This window comes from Moschus berezovskii, chromosome 17 (assembly GCF_049115385.1).
Source record: "Moschus berezovskii isolate FMDL1 chromosome 17, NW_MosBer_1.0, whole genome shotgun sequence".
In the NCBI taxonomy this organism is placed as follows: domain Eukaryota; kingdom Metazoa; phylum Chordata; class Mammalia; order Artiodactyla; family Moschidae; genus Moschus; species Moschus berezovskii.
Window position 1 is genome coordinate 58,802,839 of NC_142476.1, and position 17,788 is coordinate 58,820,626.

The following is a 17,788-nucleotide window of genomic DNA, read 5'->3' on the forward strand; positions in this document are numbered from 1 at the left end:
ATTTCCCATGAAGTGATGGGACCAGATGCCATGATCTTTGTTTTCTGAATGTTGAGCTTCAAGCCAACCTTTTCACTCTCCTCTTTCACTTTCATCAAGAGGCTTTTGAGTTCCTCTTCACTTTCTGCCATAAGGGTAGTGTCATCTGCATATCTGAGGTTATTGATATTTCTCCCGGCAATCTTGATTCCAGCTTGGGCTTCTTCCAGCCCAGCGTTCCTCATGATGTACTACTCTGCATATAAGTTAAATAAGCAAGGTGACAATATACAACCTGGACGTACACCTTTTCCTATTTGGAACCAGTCTGTTGTTCCATGTCCAGTTCTAACTGTTGCTTTCTGACCTGCATACAGGTTTCTCAAGAGGCAGGTCAGGTGGTCTGGGATTCCCATTTCTTTCAGAATTTTCCACAGTTTATTGTGATCCACACAGTCAAAGGCTTTGGCATAGTCAATGAAGCAGAAATAGATGTTTTTCTGGAACTCTCTTGCTTTCTCCATGATCCAGCGGATGTTGGCAATTTGATCTCTGGTGCCTCTGTCTTTTCTAAAACCTGCTTGAACATCTGGGAGTTCACGGTTTACATACTGCTGAAGCCTGGCTTGGAGAATTTTGAGCATGACTTTACTAGCGTGTGAGATGAGTGCAATTGTGCGGTAGTTTGAGCATTCTTTGGCATGGCCTTTCTTTGGGATTGGAATGAAGACTGACCTCTTCCAGTCCTGTGGCCACTGCTGAGTTTTCCAAATCTGCTGGCATATTGAGTGCAGCACTTTCACAGCATCATCTTTCAAGACTTGAAATGGCTCAACTGGAATTCTATCACCTCCACTAGCTTTGTTAGTAGTGATGCTTTCTAAGGCCCACTTGACTTCACATTCCAAGATGTCTGGCTCTAGGTCAGTGATCACGTTATCGTGACTATCTTGGTCGTGAAGATCTTTTTTGTACAGTTCTTCTGTGTATTCCTGCCACCTCTTCTTAATATCTTCTGCTTCTGTTAGGTCCATACCATTTCTGTCCTTTATCGAGCCCATCTTTGCATGAAATGTTCCCTTGGAAGCCTAATTTTCTTGAAGACGTCTCTTGTTTTTCCTATTCTGTTGTTTTTCTCTATTTCTTTGCATTGATCACTGAGGAAGTCTTTCTTATCTCTCCTTGCTATTCTCTGGAACTCTGCATTCAGATGCTTATATCTTTCCTTTTCTCCTTTGCTTTTCGCCTCTCTTCTTTTTAGAACTAACACCCAAAAAAGATGTGCTTTTCATTATAGGGGACTGGAATGCAAAAGTAGGAAGTCAAGAAACCCCTGGAGTAACGGGCAAATTTGGCCTTGGAGCACGGAATGAAGCAGGGCAAAGGCTAATAGAGTTTTGTCAAGAGAATGCACTGGTCATAGCAAACATCCTCTTCCAACAACACAAGAGAAGACTCTACACATGGACATCACTAGATGGTCAACACCGAAATCAGACTGATTATATTCTTTGCAACCAAAGATGGAGAAGCTGTATACAGTTAGCGAAAACAAGACCAGGAGCTGACTGTGGCTCAGATCATGAACTCCTTATTGCCAAATTCAGACTGAAATTGAAGAAAGTAGGGAAAACCACTAGACCATTCAAATATGACCTCAATCAAATCCCTTATGATTATACAGTGGAAGTGAGAAATAGATTTAAGGGACTAGATCTGATTGATAGAGTGCCTGATGAACTCTGGACGGAGGTTCGTGACATTGTACAGGAGACAGGGACCAAGACCATCCCCAAGGAAAAGAAATGCAAAAGAGCGAAATGGCTGTCTGAGGAGGCCTTACAAATAGCTGTGAAAAGAAGAGAGGCAAACAGTATGGAGGTTCCTTAAAAAACTAAAAACAGAACTACCATATGATCCACCAATCCCACTCCTGGGCATATATTCAGAAAAAACAAAAACTACATTTAACTATGGCTGGTTCATATTGATATAGGGCACAAACTAATATAATAAGATAAAGCAATTGTTCTCCAGTTAAAAATAAATAAATTTAAAAAAAATACATGCACCTCAATGTTCACAGCAGTGGTATTCACAACAGGCAAGACATGGAAACATGTCAAGTACTCATCAAGTAGATGATTAACAAGATGTGGCATATGTGTATGTATATAAACACACACACATACATACATATATATACACAATGAAAAAATGAAATTATGCCATTTGCAGTAACATGAAAGGACCTAGAGATCATTATACTTAGTGATGTAAGTCAGACACAGAAACACAAATACTGTATCACTTTTATGAGGAATCTAAAAAAAATTACATGAATTCTATAAACAAAACAGAAAGATTCACAAACACAGAAAATAAACTTATTACCAGAAGAGATGGACTAATTAGGCATATAGGATTAACACAAACTACTATACATAAAATAGATAGGTAACAAGGATTTATTGTGTATCTCAGGGATACTTAACATGGAATATAATCTTAATATGGAATGCAATCACAAAAGATAACTGAATCACTAAGCTCTACACATGAAACTAAGACAATATTATAAACCAAGTATAATTCAATTTAATACTTAAAAAAAACTATAAAATTCTAGTTGTGAAATAAAGAATTCCTGGGGATTTAATGTAGAGTATGATAAATAGTTAATAATACTGTAATGTGTATTAGAAAGATGCTAGGAAAATAAATCTTCAAAGTTCTCATGACAAGAAAGTTTATACACATGTGATAAATTTTAAGCAGACATACAGTAGCGATCATTTTAGTTTTATTATTCTAGTAGTTTCAAATCTACTAAGGATGCTTTTCCATTCAACAATTATACAAAATTTATCAGTACAAATAATCTATGCTAGTAATCTATACTATTCATTACTTTAATAAAAAATTCAAACTGTTAGGGGAATATCAAAAAATCACTAGTATAATTAGTGACACAGGTCCCAAATATATAGCGAAAATACTCTCCCAAAACAAACACAGACTAAAATTTCCTCTGAAAAGAATAAAAGACTGTACATAACAGATGATATTATAAACTTTTGAAAATTTTAATGCTATAAATAAATATCAATATACAGATATTATGCAGCTGTAGCCTATAATCAACATTTTGTTTATTTAATGGAATTTCTACAGTCTAGTCATGTGTGTGCATGAGCACACACACATGTGGACAACATAAACAAAAATTTAATAATCAACTCTTGTATTATTACCTTGGCAATAATAACTTCTTTCTTCAGAATCTTCATAGCATAATATTTTCCACTTGCCTTCTCTCGAACCAAAATAACTTTCCCAAAAGTGCCTTTACCTAGTAGTTTCAAATAGTCAAAATCATTCATTGTCTGAAAAATACAAATTAAAATATATAATATGAAATATCTGATGAAATTTATTTGTAAACATATATGTATATATTTGGCATTATCTACTCAAAATCAAATTTTACCAATTTCTAAGAACACTTAAGTTAATCAGGATCAGCCTGGTATCAGCTTTCCCATCCATAACCATGGATGCTGCAGACAGTGGAGACAATAATTTTGAGCACAGAATCTCTCAACTATTCATTATTAGTAAAGTATAAGGGCAAAGGGAAAAATAAAACCAACTTTACTCACTTCCAAGTATTCTAAGGATTTAGTAGTGCCACTCCCCTACATGATGAGTCAATCAAAAATGTCCTCCACAAACATTTCCAAATATATCTAAGAGAAAAGTACTTTTGAATGGAGTGTTTGAGAACGTACTCTATCAAAATAAGGATGGACTCCAAGAAAAAGAAAGATACGTGTATAAGAAACACTGAAAAGAATTCTGCAGCTCAGTTCAAAGAAAGAATAGCAGTACATCTGCTGAGAAAACAAGTGGTCCAATTCAGAATAGGAAGTCATGAAACTCTTTAAGAATGTCTCTAATCTGCCTGTTTTCAATTTCATTTCTGATTCTGATCTCTAAGTAAGTTGATTACCAGGATTTTACTACCCCCTCTCTCTAGCTTCCTCTATGAATGTTTATCCTGTTCTGCTTTATTTATCCATAAACTTCCAAAAATTTGATAACGTTTGTTCACTCAGGCCTTCCCCTCATCCAGCTTTTCATTTTTGTGAACTTTTCCCTTTTAAAAATTTCTTTACTAGCATTTTAACAGGCTTTAGATGAAAGAGGAGGTATGCTGAATTTACAGTCTTAAATTTAAATTCCTTTAGAAGGATATTAAAATAACAAATTGGACTTCCCTGGCAGTCCAGTGGTTAAGACTGGAGGAGGTGCTCCACTGCAGGAGGTGCCGGTTCGCTCTCTGGTCAGGGAACTAAGATCCTGCATGTCACACAGCATGACCAAAACAATAACAAAAAGAATTTAACAGGGTGGGGTTTCATCCTACTGACAATCAGAAGTTATTGAAAATTTTTGTGCCTTTTTAGAAGTGTTTCTTTCCTCTTTACCACCCATTTGAAGTAAATGTCAGAAATGTCTCAAAGCAATGACTTCAGCTTCTACCTTAAGAAACTACAAAAAGAGCAAATTAAACTCAAAAGAACTAGAAAAAAATAATAAAATAAAGATCAGGGCAGAAATCACTTAGGGATGTCCCTGGCAGTCTCTCCAGTGGTTAAGAATCTGCACTTCCACTGCTGGGAGCATGGGTTCGATTCCTGATCACGGAACTGGAATTCCACTTGCTATATAGCATGGCATGGTGTGGCCAAAAAAAAGAAAGAAGAAAAAAGAAATCAATTAAATTTTAAAGAAAAGGCGGGGAGGTCAAGATGGTGGAGGAGTTAGGAGGATGTGGGGTTCATCACTCCCTAGAAAAGCATCAAGAATACATTTACAAAAGAACAATTCTCAGAGAAAAGGCTGAATGTTAGCAGAGGACCTTGGACACACAAAAGGACAAGAAAAGATCCCTGCAAAACCAGGTAGGACAAAAGAAAGGAGAAAGAAAAGGAGAGGAGAGGTTCCCACATCTCAGGAAGCCCCCTCACCAGTGGAGAGATCATTTGGCAGAGCAGGGGAGTTTAAGAGGCTATCAGGAAAGGTCAACAACAGGTCTGTGGGAGGCAGGGCAAAGTGAGACCTACAGAGTCCACACCACAGCCCTGGTGCTCCAGCTTGAGACATCTGTTTCTAGTGCAGATGGGGACTGGGGGCAAGAACATGGGGTTTGGGGAGCAAACCCGGGGAGAGGTTTGCTGTTGGCTGCTGCAAGGAGACCGCCTGAGGGATCAGAAGTGAGGAAATCCACAAGTAAGAATGTTTGGGGAGGAAACTCGACTGCCACAGAAGGGTCATTGTTATGTCAGAAGTGGAGCTGCCACTGCATCCTCTCTCTCCACCGCTGCCCCTCACCTCCCCAGCAACTCGGAAGAGACCCCACTGGGGCTGGCTCTCCCACACCCAGGCACTAGGAAGGGTCCCTGCTGGGTGGCTCTCTCACACCAGTTGTTAGGTGCTGGAAAGGGCCCCCGGGTGGGGCTGACTCTTTCGCACCTGTGGCTGGGCACTGGGAGGAACCTCTGCCGGGACAGATTCTCACACTTAACAGCTGCCAGCTCCCCTGAGAACTTGCCACTGGGCACGAGGTACAGCCAGCTTCCCCACCACCTCATCAATGCCTGAGCATGCACTCTCCTGCATGCAGCAAAGTGCTGGGAAGGGCCCCAGCACTCTGACTCTTTCATGCCTATGGCTGCCAGGGTCTCCACACTTCCTTGCCACCAGAGCTGCGCAATCCCAGTTGCCTCGCAGCCTCAGTACCCCCTTCTCACTCAGGCATATTTGTGTGTTCCAGGGCCACCTCAGTAAAAGACCCCTTTGGATGGCCCACAAGAAGAGGTTGAGGCTAAAGCCACAGCTAAGCCCTAGGGAATATGCAACTAAGGAAGAAAAGCTAGAATCTCTCCTCTCAGCTGCCCAAAAAGGCGAACTGACACTCTCGAGGACATCCTTATAAACTCAGCACCTATAGAACATCTGAACAGACAACCAGTGAGTGATCCCGTAGCCAAGCTTTTGCAGTTACCGACTTTCTCAGCACATCCATGTGGGGACTGGGCCAGACTAGAGTCAAAGCTGCCTCCATAGTGCCCACAACAGGTCCACACCCGTGATTACTGCATTCCTGGGACATGACTTCAGTGGACCTATGCTGGTGGCCTGGTGAAAACAATCTTAGAGACACCAGGGCCAACAGATAGCATACCCACAGTTGAGGTGGGATCGAGAGCAATGCCACCGACAGTGTAATCTGAGAGCTCGCACAATGGGTGACAGGTGACACAACAGAGCACACTCACAGGTGAACAGCTACAGTGTCTTCCCTTCCAGCATGACTGCTCCAATCCCTCCTACCTTGCACTGCAGATCAAAAACACAAAAGCTAAGGAACAGGTCTGGAGGCCTCTACCAACAACTAGGAAGAAGATCCCACCTCTGACAGGGCAGTGACAATCATAGAGCAATGAGGAGGCCCTGCTCAATACCCAGTGCAGGCTCTGGTCACCAAAACATTAGTCAGACTCCTATCAAGCTGATAATGGTCAACAGAGAAAAGAAGTGGCAGCCGTCTACTCTGAAAACAACCCTCACACAAAAAAAACATTAAACCCACACAGGCTACTCAGAGATGGTACCACGCAAAACAGCCCTCCAAGATGATCTGAGGGTATGGTGTAGGACAGAAGAACACCCAGAGCATTTAGCCTTGAAGGCCAGCAGCGCTTTGGTGCAAGAGCTCCACTGGGCTGGCAGAAACATCTTGGAGGATGTACACAAGGTCTCATGCATGCTGGCACCCAGCACAAAGTGGATAGCTCCATGGAAACCTGGATTAAACCCACCTATGAGTCTTGGAGAGACTCCTGGGTAGGTGAAGGTCAACTGTCACTCACTGTGAAGGAAAGAACACTGGTAACAGAAGTCTCAGGGAGTATCAATCAGTGTGAGATCTCCTGAAGGTCTGTGTTTTGGCACCGAGACTTGGCTCCATCCAACAACCTGCAAGCTCCAGAGCTGCAAAGCCTCAGGCCACACAACCACCAGGACAGAGGGCCTAATGCATACTGAGCTCACAACCACATCAAAACACACCCTTTGACACGGCCCCATCCATCAAAGGGACAAGGCCCAGCTCCACCTATGAGAGGGAAGGCACCAATCCCACTCGCCAGGAAGACTACATAAGCCCATGGACCTCCATTCTCACCAGGAAGCAGACGTCAGAAAGAGGAGGAACTATGGTCCTATAGCCTATGGAAAGGAGACCACCGAACACAGAAAGACAAAATGAAACAACAGAGAAATGTAACAAAGAAAGAAAACAAAGAAACAAAGATAAAAACCCACAAGAACAACTAACTGAAGAGGAGACAGAAAATCGATACGAAAAAGAATTGAGATTAATGATAGGAAAGATGATGCAAAATCTCAAAAAAAGAGTTGGGGGCACAAATTGAGAAGATACAAGAAATGTTTAATAAGGAGCTAGAAGATTTAAGGAGCAAACAAATGAATGTGAACAGTACAATAACTAAAATGAAAAAGACACTAGAAGGAATCAACAGCAGAATAACAGAGGCTGAAGAACAAAAGTGAGGTGGAAGACACAGAGGTGGAAATCAGTACCACAGAACAGAATAAAGAAAAACAAATGAAAAGAAATGACAGGATCAGAAACCTTAGGACAGTATTAAATGCACTAACATTCAATTATAGGAGTCCCAGAAGGACAAGAAACAGGGCCTGAGAAAATATTTGAAGAATTCGAAGAGATTATAGCTAAAAACTTCCCTAACATGAAAAAAAAAACAGTCATTTGGCTAGGAATCACAGACAATCCTGTACAAGGTGAACCCACACAAGAACACACTGAGCCACATTAATCAAACTGACAAAAATTAAAGACAAATAAACATTAAAAGCCATAAGGGAAACACAACAAATAGCATACACGAGAATCCTCATAAAGTTATCAGCCAATTTTCAAGCAGAAACTGCAGGCCAGAATGAAGTGCTATCTCTTAAAGTGATGAAAGAAAAAAGAATACTCTATTCAGCAAGGCTCTCATTTACATCTGAAAGAGAAATCAAAAGTTTTACAGAAAAACAAAAATAAGAGAATTCAGTACCACCAAACCAGAAAAACAACAAATTCAAAACAACTAATAAAATTGCTATAGGAACTCACATATCCAGAATTACCTTAAATGTAAATGGATTAAATGCTCTAACCAAAAGTCACAGACAGGCTAAATGGATACAAAAACAAGACCCAAATATATGCTGTCTACAAGAGACCCACTTCAGACCTAGAGACACATACAGACTGAAAGTGAGGGCATATTTATTATTATGCAACGTTATTTTTCACAGAAGTAGAACAAAAAAATTTTAATTTGTATGGAAACACAAAAGACCTGGAATAGCCAAAATCAATCCTGAGAAAAACAATGATACTGGAGGAATCGGAAGCCAAGACATCAGACTATATTACAAGGCTACAGTCATTAAAACAGTAGGGTGCTGTCACAAAAACAGAAACACATATCAATGGAACTGGATAAAAAGTCCAGCGATAAAGCCATGTACCTATGGTCACTTAATCTATTATAAAGAAGGCAAGAATACACAATGGAGAAAAGATAAGTCTCTTCAGTAAGTGGTGCTGGGAAAACTGGACAGCTACAGGGAAAACAACAAAATTAGAACATTCACTAAAACTATACACAACAATATAGTCAAAATAGATTAAAGACCTAAATGTAAGACTGGATACTATAAAACTCTTGGGAGGAAAACAGGCAGAACATTCTCTGACATAAATCGCAGCAATCAAATCATGGTTTTTGATCCATGTCTTGTAACTAAGCCATATGTTACTTTATTGCTCAAAGCTTCATCTGAACAGTACCTTCTCTCACTTTATATCTAAAAATACTGGAAAATGATACTGTGTTCCATTATTAAACACTAAATATATAAACTGAAACTGAATTCTGGGGATAAAGATTAGAAAAGAATTTATGAACTGCTTTATGACATTTTGACCCAAAAAGCAATATATAATAATGAAATAGTACTATCTTCTTTAAGGACTGTAATTCTTAGGGACAAGGAGGTTAAAAAAAGGGATGACAGCTTTAACACCAAATTTCACAGCTTCTGTCAGTTTGTCAATCTTTTTTTAAAAAAAGAATTTACATGGAAATTTATGTTACTAACAAAGCATTCTATATGATTAAATCAGAAACATTTATCATATCTATTTTTAGGGTTTTTTTTTTTTATTCTTAGGTTTTTAAAAATTTCTTTTTAATTGGAGGATAATTGCTTTACAATAATGTGCTGGTTTCTGCCAAACACCAACATGAATCAGTCATAGGTATGCATATGTCCCCTCCCTCTTGAAACTCCCTCCCTTCTCCTACCTGCTCCAACCCCTATAGGTTGTCATAGAGCACCTGATTTGAGCTCCCTGCATCATGCAGCAAATTTCCACTGGTTATCTAATTTTACATATGGTAATGTATACATTTCCATTCTACCCTCTCAATTCATCCTGCCCTCGCATTCCCCTGCTATGTCCACAAGTCTGTTCTCTATGTCTGTGTCTCTACTACTGCCCTGCCAATAGTTCATCATACCGTCTTTCTAGATTCCATATATACGCATTAATATACGAAATCTGTTTTTCTCTTTCTGACTTACTTCACTCTGTATAAGACTCTAGGTTCATCCACCTCATTAGGGCTGATTTAAATGTGCTTCTTTTTATGGCTGAAAAATACTCCATTGTATATATGTACAACTTCTTTATCTACTCATCTCTCAAAGATATCTAGGTTGTATCAAATCCAGTTTGATAAAACTTTAGAAAAATTAAAAAGTATCCATGATAGCAAATGCTCATCTTCAGTGCAGTATACACAGTGATTATCTATTCTTTACAAATAAAATGCAACTTATTTTCCTTTTCTCAGAGAAGGCAATGACACCCTACTCCAGTATTATTGCCTGGAAACTCCCATGGACGGAGGAGCCTGGTGGGCTGCAGTCCATGGGGTCGCTAAGAGTCGGACACGACTGAAGCGACTTAGCAGCAGCAGCAGATTTTCCTTTCTTGGATAGTGTTAAGGGCAAAGATACAATAAGATTTTATTTAAAATTAAGAGTATGATATACTATTTATAACAGCCAAAATATGGAAGCAATCTAAGTGTCCATCAACAGATGAAAGGATAAATATGTGGTATGTATTAATATTCAGTCTTCCCAGGTAGCTCAGTGGAAAAGAATCTGCCTCCCAATGCAGGAGACACCAGAGACATGGGTTTGATCTCTGGGTCAGGAAGATTCCCCTGGAGTAGGAAATGGCAACCTATTCCAGTATTCCTGCTTGGAAAATTCAATGGACAGGGGAGCCTGGCATAATTTAGCAAGTAAAACAGTGAAACAACAAATGTGTTTATGTATATGTGTGTAAATGTACATATGTGTGTATATGTACATATGTGTGTATATGTACATATGTGTGTATATGTATACACACAAATACACACACAATGAAATATTACTCAGCCATAGAAAAGAATGAAATAAAGCTTGCAGCAACATGAATGGACCTAGAGAAGTGAAGTAATTCAGTTAAAGACAATAAATATCATTTATATGTGGAAATTCAAAAACCAGTACAAATTAATTCTTTACAAAACAGAAACATTCACAGACAGAAAACAAACAATGGTTACCAAAGGGGAAACCAACACAATATTGTATATCAACTAACATAATTTTGGATATCAACTATACTTCAATAGAAAAAATTTTTTAAAGCTGAAACTTCTATAAAAATACTTCAATAAAGTTTTTTAAAATAAGAGCATTAGATACTCTATAGAAAAGTAATCCTCCAAAACCCAAACCTAAAAATTTATTAGGAAATATTTTTTCAGAATTATACTCTTTCCTGTACATAATCTCTGTAACATATCAATGTGGCTGTTTTAGGCTAAAAGATGCATGTGCATACACAAGGCAAGGGTGGGATGATTTGAGAGACTAGCATTGAAACATGTATATTACCATATGTGAAACAGATCACCAGTCCAAGTTTGATGCATGAAACCGGGCACTCAAAGTCGGTGCACTGGGACAACCCTGAGGGATGGGATGGGGAGGGAGGTGGGAGGGGGGTTCAGGATGGGGGACACATGTACACCCATGGCTGAGTCATGTCAATGTATGGCAAAAACCACTACAATATTGTAATTAGACTACAATTAAAATAAATACATTTTTTAAAAGTATATTCAAATCACACACTAGATTGTAAGAAAAATAATTGTCAAGCCCCCAAACCCCCAAATTAGGTTACAAATATATATAAACGAAGAGGAATACGAGGAAAAGGATACAGTGGTTTTAGCAAGTTTGACCAAAAAAGATCAATTCCACATACATTTACAATGTAAGAGATACACCAAACAAAAACCAAATAAAGTCCAACAAGTGATAAGGAGTCTTCCAAGAAGTAACCTCTCTGACCACATCTCTCCTTCATTCCTTGAGTGTTTTTTCCCAAGGTCCAAGGGGAAGCTCTAATCTTATCAAGTCAATTTCTATAACACTGATTATGCTGCTCCTCCCTCTAGGTAGGAAGTGAGAAATGACTTGATTTCAGGTCTGTTCTTTTCTTTCTCTCCTTCTCTGCATCTACTGATTGCTATGAGTTATGGTAGTCAGGCACTAAATAATAAAATTCCAAGAACTGGGATCAGACATAATGGGAATATAGGAGGTACTAATTATACTTCGGGAGAAGGCAATGGCAAGCCACTCCAGTACTCTTGCCTAGAAAATCCCATGGATGGAAGAGCCTGGTAGGCTGCAGTCCATGGGGTCGCTAAGGGTCAGACACGACTGAGCGACTTCGCTTTCACTTTTCACTTTCCACTTTCACACATTGGAGAAGGAAATGGCAACCCACTCCAGTGTTCTTGCCTGGAGAATCTCAGGGACAGGGGAGCCTGGTGGGTTTCCGTCTATGGGGTCACACAGAGTCGGACACAACTGAAGTGACTTAGCAGCAGCAGCAGCAATTATACTTTAGGACTGCAGTCCATAGGGTCACAAAGAGTCACAGACTACTGAGAGACTGAACTGAACTGAATTATAGTTTACTGATTATACTTCGTAAGTCATAAGATGAACCAGCTGTGACCAGAGAAGTCTATATTGATCATTTAAAAACTAAGCAAAAATTTTATTCCCATTTGGCTATTAATCCTTTTACTGTGGCCGTTTACGAACATAACAGAGTCCAGATAGTGGCAGCTTGGCAGACCAAGATTAGACATTTTTGAGTCCTCTAATCAAATTCCTTTGAAACATCACCTTTTAATTTAAACAAAGATCAGCACTTGAATCTGTTGCAAGGCTGCTGCCTCTTCTCTCTACTACCATTATCTTTCCCTCTCCAAGGGTTTCAATCTGAAGAGCAGATACTACGGCAATACTATACCATTAAGGAAAATAACCATCTGTCTGACCCAAACAAGAGAGAACAGTCAGGACAATTCTCAGCATAGTTATCATTATCAGTAGCTATTCTCTTCCTCCTAGTATCCATTTGTCAAAAAGTGAACAAAGAAAATGCATTCCATAAATTATGAGAAGGATATTCTTATCACAGAATATTTGGGTTTACAATCTAAAATTAAACATAATCTGAATTTATACAATTCTTTTTGTAAGTAACATTCACAAAGGATATACAGTTGCCTCTTGACCAAAATGGGTTTGGGCTGGTTGGGTCCACTTATTTGTGGATTTTTTCTTTGATCCACTATTGATTGAATCCTCAGATGCACCACTACAAACAAATACAAAGCAACTGTGGATATGGAGGTACAGCTGCTTCAGAGGAACCACAGATAGAGAAGAACCCAGAACCCCTCTGGGGTTCAACTATAAATTAAAGAGTCAACTATAAATTAAAGGCATAGGGTCAACTATAAATTAAAGGCAGATTCCTAACTGTACAGAGGGTGGGCTCACCAAGCCTCTGTGTTGTTCAAGTGTCAACTGTAGTTTCAGAGTCATTTATCTTAAGGAAGTGATAGTAATATTTCACCCTTTTGAACCAAGTTATTAGGATTGTTCTAGCATAGTTAGTTGGAGAAGGCAATGGCAAGCCACTCCAGTACTCTTGCCTAGAAAATCCCATGGATGGAGGAGCCTGGTAGGCTGCAGTCCGTGGGGTCGCTAAGGGTCGGACATGACTGAGCGACTTTACTTTCACTTTTCACTTTCACACATTGGAGAAGGAAATGGCAACCCACTCCAGTGTTCTTGCCTGGAGAATCCCAGGGATGAGGGAGCCAGGTGGGCTTCTGTCTGTGGGGTCACACAGAGTCAGACACGACTGAAGTGTCTTAGCAGTAGCAGCAGCATAGTTAGTAGTACAAATGTTCTTTTCTGTACTCTGTTATTTCAAACTATTTTATATCATTTCATTTTAAATGAAGTATTAAAATTACAAGGAAATAAGATGCAGGCCAAATAAGAAAATGGATCCCATTCCAAAACTCTAAATAATACTTCTGACAACTAGTTTTTCATTTTGGAGACTTAGTTTCAACAAGAGAATTCCAAGAGACTCTGTTTCAAAAATATGTGAATGTTTAATTATCTTTATGTGGATAAAGTAAAATACTACCTAATACTAGCTAATATTCACTGAGCACTTAGTATATAAACAATTTACATATACTCCCAACTATATTTTAATCCTCACAACTCTATGAGGTAAATACCACTGTTATCTTCCTTTTATAGATAGATAAAGAAACTAAAGGACAGAAGAATTAAGAAACTTCCCCCACACTAATACAAATGGTAGATCCAGGACTTGAACACAAGCAGTAGGACAACAGAAGTTTCCCTTTCCTCCAGTGTTCTAGGATATTGAAATTCTATTGATTTTTCCAAAAGTGCTCTAATACAAAATGAAATTAACTAATATCCAACCACTGTGTAAAAGCAACAATATGACATACTATTTTGAGAAACAGAGTACAAAATGAGAGACTGTCTGTATAATTTTCTTTCTAATATAGCTTGATTATAACAATATAGAGGTTGCAGAAGCTCAAGATATGTGAATCAATAAAAAGCAGATCGCATACTGAAGTTGCATAGTCTGTAAAGTCACTACATTCTTGAACAAGATATTTAACTTCTCTATCCTTGTATGATTCCTATAAGGATCAAATGAGATAATACATATGAAAGTACAGCTCAGAGCCTAGCATGAAATAAGCATATAATAAATGCTTACAAGTGGTAACTAGTAAAGGTGACAAACTCTTAAGACAATCGACACTGGTAACTGAAAACAGGAAAATGTATTATGCATATGAAAGTACAGCTCAGAGCCTAGCATGAAATAAGCATATAATAAATGCTTACAAGTGGTAACTAGTAAAGGTGACAAACTCTTAAGACAATCGACACTGGTAACTGAAAACAGGAAAATGTATTATGCTTTAAAAATCATTTACAACCAGCCTTAACAGAAAAAGTAGTATTTTCCATTCCTGTTATCATTCAAAATGTCTCTTCATTCAAAGTTCTGTAAATTTCCATTTCCAAAATTTTTACACCCACCAGTAACAGTATTTCTAGTTAAGAGTGTTATGAACTTCCCAATTTCAACCTCTAGCTTATTAATCTTTGCTATTCAGAAATTCTACAGCTGGTATAGTTTGCTATTGAATGAAGTAGTTTATTACTCAAAGGATGAGAATAATCAGGATACGACTTTAAACTTATGAGCATAGTCAAATTTCAAATTAATTGTATACATGTGAACATACACAAGCAAAAGGAACTTCTTTCTCTCTGAGAAGGAGGTAAAGCTAGACTGTGTTTTTCTCTTGGCAATAACTAAGGAACAAGGGCCCAGGGTAGATAAGGTGACTCAAAAGAAAAGAGGGATAAGTATAGCTAACAAATAGAGGATAAGTCTTCAAACACAGGGTTCTCAGACATTTGGTCAAGATCAAGCACAGAATATAATTCTAATTAGAACAGAAACTTCAGATAAGGTAAGGATAATTAACTAAATCTAAATTGTAATTGCAAAGCTTACCTTCACATCTTTAGCACGTAAGAAAAAGAGATATGAACTCAGGCAGTCTAAAACCAAAGCGTTCTTAATCACTGTGCTAATACAAAATTATATGGATAATTACCTTAAGAATTAGCATTTTTCAACCTAAAGATTAATTTAAAATCTAATATAATAAATATATTCTAACATAAAAAATGACATGTTCATCTACTTTGAACACTTATACCCTTAATCTTAAAATACCACCTTTTGCAAAGAAAGATGTTTTTCAATATTCTATAGTAATGAAAAACATACTTTACAATTCCCATAAATACATAAATTGGTGTTTATTATTCTAGAGCACTGAGGGTAGGAAAAGTCTGTTTCCCGCACTGGCTTAGAAGCAGTCATTAAAATAAAAAGCTATAATTTTCAAGATTGCTCACTTTCCTGCTGGTATTAGTAAGGCTGGGGCACCAAGCAGGAAGTTCACAGAGCCATTTAAGCTTCTGCTTTCAGGAGAACACAGAATGCCAAATGGAAAAAGACCAAATCATTAGGGAAAACATTCTATTTCCAAGTTTCTAAAATAGTATTAAAAACAGTAAGGGAAAAATGCAAATTATAAAGTAGTATGATGGCTCATCAGTCACGGCATCCTAACAAGCCCTTTCAGCATTCAGTGCTAATTGCTGAAACACTGAAATAAAGTGATGTTTCAATTGTGTGGTTTTAAACAATGACGGGTTTAAGATTTACCTGATTAAAAACCATTCACAACAATGTAATGGCACATCATAAGATAACTGGTTAACAATTTTTTCAAATGGCAATTGCTGACATATTTCTTCCACACACATAAATGTTGTGCTAAAGAGGGAAATAAAATGTTCTTTTCTACCTTTCTTTTATGATGGGTTGTAGAAGCATCCATCTCTTCCTCTCCTATATTATCAATTTGTGAAGTTGGACTACAATTCATTCTCTCTTCTTCTTGCCTCTGGAGTCTGTCTGCTACAGCCTGGATAGCTTCTGTCCATTCTTCCCTATAAAAACGAGAAAAAAACTCCCATTAATAAAGAATCGTAAACAACGCAAATATTTCTCTTCTATAAAAATATAAAGTCAACACAAAGTCTATTTCAAAATAATACATATCCCCCACCATAACTCCAAGATGAAGTTGATCCTAGAAGTATTTTACATTACCGTCCTAAAGTTTTTTTATCAATACTAGTATTTACTTGGAGGTATAAAGAAGAAGAAGAAAGGGAGGAAGAGAAGATGATGGCTGTAAGAAAACTGAGTAAAAATTATATAAAAGCATGATTAGATCTTAATTCTCTGTACACATCTTTAAGTCCATCACTGAAATACTCAGTTTCTCTATTAAGGTCCAACAGAAGGAGGTGATATATGTATAATCATGGCTCATTTGTGTTGTTGGACAGCAGAAACCAACACAACATTGTAAAGCAATTTCCCCCAATTAAAAATAAATTAACAAAAAAAGTTTCAAAAACTTTTCAAAGGCAAAAACTGTTCCCAGATCACATAGTTAAGTTTCTTTTTTAAAAACTGATAGGCATAGTTTGTAGCTTAAATAATAGGATTTAGGAGCAGTAATATAAGCCTTCTACTTTTTGACAGCTGTGCTATCAGATAAAGGATCATTTACTTCCGTATACAATTTGTATAAAATCAGTCTGTAGATTTTGTAAGACAAATTCTGCTATAATTCTAAGTGGAACAACATTAAATCTATGAATCAATCTGGAGGAAACTGATATCTTAATAAATTAAGTCCCCTAATCCATGAACATGGTATAGCTCTCCATTTATTTAGATCTTTAATTATCCAACGCAGTGTATGTAGTTTTCTATGAAAATGTCTTGGAAACAATGAACTAAATTTATTTCTAAGTATTCTTTTATGCTATTGTGGAGGTTTAAATTTTTCTTTTATTTTCCAACTTTTCTGTTAGTATTCAGAAATACAATTGCTTTTGGTATGATGATCATTCTATAGCCTTAATAAATTTATTTACTAGTTCTAATAGCTTTTATTTTTTTGGATATTCCACACAGGCAACCATATGGTCTATAAAGAAGAGCAATTTACTTCCTCCTTACAATGTGTTTCACTTTTATTTCTTTTTCTTGCCTTGTAATGGTCTAGAGCAGACCATCAGTACAATGTTAGATAACAGTGGTAAGAGCAGACATTCTTATTTTGTTCCAGATCTTAAGGGAGAAAGTATCAAGTCTTTTACCTCTGAATATTATATAAGTTGTAGTTTGTTTGTAGATCCACTTAATCAAGTTGATTAAGTTCCCTTCCATTCCTAACCAGTTGAGTGTTTTTGTCATGAAAGAGTGTTGGATTTTTTCAAACGCTTTTTCTGCACCTGTTAAAATGACAATGTAGTTTCTCTTTTCTAATACAGTGAATTCAGTTGGATGATTTTCAGATTTAATACAATTGAATTATATGATAAATTCCATTTAGTCATAATGTATGACCTTTTTTACATATTTCCTTGAATCTGGTTTGTCAAAATTTTGTTAAGAAATTTTGCATTCACTATAGTAACAAGTATACTGGGCTATAGTTCTTTCTTTTTTGATCAATATTTTTATTGAAGTACA

At 37.4% G+C, this 17,788-nt stretch overlaps 1 protein-coding gene across 6 annotated transcripts in view; it reads right to left on the reverse strand.

Moving 5' to 3' along the window:
* The window catches only part of AKT3 (AKT serine/threonine kinase 3), a 294,820-nt gene that overhangs the window by 95,403 nt on the left and 181,629 nt on the right, over window positions 1–17,788 (reverse strand). For all 6 annotated transcript variants that reach the window (XR_016039635.1, XM_088845506.1, XM_088845504.1 and 3 more), the window contains 2 exons: window positions 16,041–16,185; window positions 3,234–3,365 (listed from right to left, as the gene is read on the reverse strand). Coding sequence is in view for 5 of the 6 variants with exons in the window: in XM_088845506.1 (XP_088701632.1) it covers window positions 3,234–3,365; window positions 16,041–16,185 (277 nt within the window). In the remaining variant the exon portion in view is untranslated. The remainder of the gene's footprint in view (window positions 1–3,233; window positions 3,366–16,040; window positions 16,186–17,788) is intronic.